The sequence below is a fragment of the Penaeus japonicus genome, unplaced genomic scaffold (assembly GCF_977035675.1).
Source record: "Penaeus japonicus unplaced genomic scaffold, GWHDUDI00000001_assembly GWHDUDI00000033, whole genome shotgun sequence".
Taxonomy (NCBI): domain Eukaryota; kingdom Metazoa; phylum Arthropoda; class Malacostraca; order Decapoda; family Penaeidae; genus Penaeus; species Penaeus japonicus.
Genome location: NW_028234435.1, coordinates 8,636,365 through 8,641,364, shown reverse-complemented (window position 1 = coordinate 8,641,364; position 5,000 = coordinate 8,636,365). Strand labels below are relative to the sequence as shown.

Genomic DNA, 5,000 nt, shown 5'->3' with positions numbered 1-5,000 from the left:
GGATTGGGGTGAGTGTCCCACATGGTCCGCCTTTCTCTCGCCCTCTGTGGCCCTATTTCTTGACCGAAATTGGCGGGGATTTCATTTTCCGGAAGGTGTCAACCCGATCTTTCCTTACAGATGCCGAGGACTTTGAGCCTCCCCAAGCCCAGCCTGCCAAATTGACCGATAAGTGGGAAGGAGAGGATGAGGACGACTCTGTCAAGGTGAGAGAAGTACCGAGATAATTTTTAGTTCGGATTTTTCGCGAAGGTTCTCTTTCGGGGTTGGCGAAGGTGCATTGGAGCTGTGGGGAATTTACAGTGAAGGTTTGGGGGTCAATCTGTGTGGGAATTGTGTCTTTATTTTGTGTGGAAGACTAGAAAGTAGGGATGAAAGTGATGGAAGTTGTCGCCTCTTTGGGGTTGAATAGAAAGTTGAATGGGGGGAAGAAAAAAGTGAAAGAAAGCAGGTGATGATTAAAGTAAGTGATGGAACAGGGACAGAATAGAGAATAAAGAAGGGGTTGGAGATGAGGCACCAACTATAATGACCAAAGAAATGTTAAAATGACAGAATGTCCAGTAGGCTCCATGAGACCCACCTTCACATGGTCCAATATGCTTGTCTCTATTCTCGTTCCACAGGAGAAAAAATACCATAGTTTGTTGTCACGTGGAACGCTGTCATGAAGGGTCTCCAAAATGATGGACGGTGTCAAATTCCGAGTTGTATTTTTTTATTCATATGTTTGGAAGTGTGAGTGACCTGGTGACTTGTGAAATGTAAAACAAACAAATTTGTGACTTTGATTAGGACTAAATTTATTATGTATGTGTAGAATAATATTCCTATGAACCAAATTCAAATTATTTCCAGTAACACGTCATTCAATTTGTACAAAATATGGAACCTTGAACATTGAGGGAGTTTATCGGCAAGAGTGATTTACATAAAATCCAGAAACGGATTTCCATTATGGTGAAACCAACTTGATTTACAAGTTTATGTGTATAATGCCATAGGTTATTGATATATCTTTTTATAGAAAGTAGGACAACAGATAACCGTCTTTGTAAATATTTTCTCCCAGGTGTAGATACTTTCAGTGTTAATACGGTAAATATTACATACATAAAGGCATTTAAAGTCATGAGAATCCAGACTTATGTATAGTTCTCCCTAAAACCCACAAACTTTGTATTCTGGAACATTAATTTTTGTCATTTATTATGCACCACAGTCAAAGATTTGTAGGACTCCTTGAGAAAATGTCTTTGACAATCATTTTTTGTTTATAACTGATGATAACCCAATGAGAGTAAATAGTGAAATATATTTTGTTTGGTAGAAAATATGATTTACCTTTATGCATAATAAAGGTGATACTTAACCCATTGCCAATGGTCATCAAGGCAGGCGGTCTATGACACTAGTGGCACCGGCTACAAATTAGAGGCATGGGGAAAGGCTTTTCTCTGCCCTCTGGGTAGTGCAGACTAACCCAAACAATATTTTTCCTTAAATCCATCATAAAATGCGAGTTTAGGCTGACTTTGGAACCCTTTAGCTCTACAGCTAGAGCCGTTACAGCCATAATACTTCATGATTGTGTGCACGCTTCAACTGTGAGCAGATCCCATGTACGTATGCGTCATGTAGGTATTGACGCCCATCTCTTTGGCCTAATTGGTGTTGACATGTATATCGTGACAATGGGTTAAGTACAAGCAAGCATAACACCAAAATTATAAAATCTGTGTCTACCAACTAGTAGAACACAGCGAGACATTTTTCTTATGTACCATATCTGGCTCACATGAACAAAAGGAACAATATGGCAGATAATACATTCATGTCATGGCATGGTTGGTCTTTGTACTGGTGCCATGAATTGACATGATTGACCTTGTAATGGCTGGCTGCTGCCTCAGCGAATGAATATCTTGTAGGGTTAGGCATTGGCTGGGCATTATGAGATGTGTATGTTCTCTAGTGTTTTCTAGACTTATGCTATGATATAGGACTGTATTTGATATATTAGCAAAGTGATTGTGATTAGCATTTGGTATGGTAGGGCATCATAACTAAGGGAATAAATATCTTTTGATTTCAACAAAAGTAAAAAGGCAGTATGAAAATGATTCAACCCTGCGAACGATACCAGTCAGAGAAGGGTTAAAGTTGTGCTACATCATACAATTGTCATTACCTCTGCATCTACTATGCTTTGGTAAAATGTTAACAAACTTCAACCAGGTTTATTCTAGCAAGATAGAGGCTGTAGCCTTCCCTGATGAGATATCATAAAAGTATGACCCACTTAAAAATTTGTAGGTAGGTATAGAGAGAGTTCTCACTGGACAATGCACTAAAGCAGGGGTTCCCAAACTGGGGTACATGTACCCCCAGGGGTACATTTGCACGTTTCAGAGGGTACATTTGGTCTGAAGGAAACAATTACTTGCACAATACATGGTGTTGTAATCTGCACTCAGATTGCACTTTTCTCATTTTCTTTGTGTTGATTAGCACCACCTTTATTGAAATTTCTTGGGTGTAAGGTAATACCATTTGTTTTTACTATTATAAACCTCACATGGCTTGATCTGCAGTGTAGATCTGTAAATATCAAAATATTAAAATGTCCTTTTTTACTATTAAGCTTAATTTTTAGTGTTAGGGGTACATGGGAACCTATAAAAAGCCTAAGGGGTACTGAGGAACAAAAAGTTTGGGAACCCCTGCACTAAAGTCATAGTTGCAGTCCTTGTTTTACACTCTACCAGCTCTCATGAAACCTTGGTATAAACCCCCCCCTCTCTAAGAAGGCAGTAGGGGGTTGGACTCCATAGAAATTGTATACGAATCATTCCTTACTTGATATTAGTGTAATATGTTTTTTCTTCTTCATTGCCAACCCCACAATTTCCCTGATATGCCTCGTACCTTTTCAGCCTATGCAGGTCTGTACTGTAAACATTATTTGTTTGCAATAGAAATAATATAGAAGAAAAGTGTCTTGTTTTTGTCTTACCAGATGGTAGTATCAGATTTGATCTTTCCATGTTAGGCATCTGTCTAAATAATGTCTAAAGCTGATGATTTGTTTTTGTGTTTTTAGACACAATAATTAAAATATGGATTTCATTATCTGATAAATAATGATACTTATTTGTTGTTGTAGAAAATCCTATGGTTAACATAACATGTATTTTTTGAAAGAGACTTTTTCAATGGTTATGTTTTTACAGTGTTCTCATAAATTTGAAACTGACCTTCCAGATTTGAGTAACAAGTGATAAACATTATAAAGGATTACTATATTTGAAACTATGATTGAGTTGATAAGTTATTGTTTTGTGCATATCTGTTTTGTAATTTTAGAATCAATTTAATTTTCCTTCATCATCCTAGAATTTTTATTTTATAATGTATTTTCTATTTGCCAATGTTTAGTAACTCTCTTTTCTCTCCCTTCTCCTCTGAAGGACAACTGGGATGATGAGGACGAAGACAGTGAAAACAGAGATGACAAGGACAAGAAGCTGGACGAAACAGCCATCAAGAAGAAAAAGAAAAAGAAATTAGCAGACATCATCGCAGAGAAAGAGGTGAGGCACTGTCAGAGGAACTCTTTTCTCTGGGTTGATCTGTCTCTGTCTTTGATTTTCTTTTCTTTTCTATTCTTTTCTTTTCTCTCTTTAGTTATGTGTGTGTGTGATATATATTTACATTTACATTTACATTTATATTTGTATTTGTATTTGTTTTACCTTTCTATTATCATACAATTTGTACATGAATGACTTTTATTTTTTAACTAATTCACTTTTTTTCTATATAATATTCTTTACAATATGTATAAACATTTGAATTTGATAGTTTTTCTAGTTATCTCCTTGCTTGCTTTTCTTGCTCTCGCATTTTTCTTCTTTGGATCCTCTTTGGTTTATCCATTCTTTGATTATGAAAACAATGGTAATTTGTCATTTGTTATTATGTCAGATTTATTCTCTTAGTCTAAGGCTCCATAAATGCTCAGGAGGCCTATCTGGCTGCCTGGCTGGCTTACCAGGACTGTTCAGGCAAAACTGAGCATCTATGGGATAGAGAGGCTGCCTCACAAACCTGTAGCTGACAGGTTGGCTCAGTCTGGCCAGCATCCGGCTCAGGCCTGTTTAAGAGGTTATGGGCATATGAGGCGTCCTTGAAGCCACATCTCTCAGTACAACACTCGGCAGCTTACTGTCATATCAACTTTGACAAGCACATAGTCAAGAGTAGATTATATTGTATTTAATTCTTACAGACTTCGTGAATCGTTGAGAGAAACAAAAAATAATCATAATGCAGTTTAAATGTGTGAATGGTCTTTGATAACAAATTGAAATGCTGCAGGGCTGTAAATGAATGCTCCATTATTACATGCAGTCTTTCTTTATACCAGTGGTCTACTCCAGCATTCAAAAGACAACATCCCAGTTTTGTGTAATCTTTGAAGAAAAATCCTTTTATTATTTGTACCTGAAAAAGTGGTGTTAGCAAATCTTGCTATCAGACTGCCGTTGCAAGTAGGTCTAATTCTTCCGTATTCATGGGAGAGGCCATGATCATCACTGCGCAGAGTCTCATTATAACTGAGCTGTTGCCTTGGGGCAGGACTGAATGGTGTGTGACACCAGCCAGCCTGTCCGGCAGGCTGTTCAGGCATCCAAATAGGCCACCTGAGCATATATGGGGTCCTTTAGGTAACAATAACAGGTTTTCCAAAGTGAGTCTTAATTAGCAGTTGAGAAAGGTAAGTTACACAAACTCATTGTGAACCCAAGAGAGGTTTTGCTAGGGGCAGATCTTTTGCTTTATGTAGTTTAGTTGAAGCAGTTTTAGATTTTGGCAATCTTGGCTCTCAACCCAAAGGAAACTGTTTCTTTGTCAAAAAGAAAGAAAGAAAATAGACAAATGATCTTTGAACTTGAGAACCTTTATCACAGTCGGCAGGTACTTGAAATCACACTGAC

The 5,000-nt window shown here is 37.5% G+C and overlaps 1 protein-coding gene across 1 annotated transcript in view; it reads left to right on the top strand.

The window, feature by feature from the left end:
* Positions 1-5,000, top strand: part of eIF3j (eukaryotic translation initiation factor 3 subunit j) — a 17,428-nt gene that overhangs the window by 68 nt on the left and 12,360 nt on the right. The window contains exons 1-3 of the mRNA XM_043033563.2: positions 1-8; positions 121-206; positions 3,471-3,593. The exon at positions 1-8 is cut by the window's left edge and continues 68 nt beyond it. Coding sequence (XP_042889497.1) covers positions 1-8; positions 121-206; positions 3,471-3,593 — 217 coding nt within the window. The remainder of the gene's footprint in view (positions 9-120; positions 207-3,470; positions 3,594-5,000) is intronic.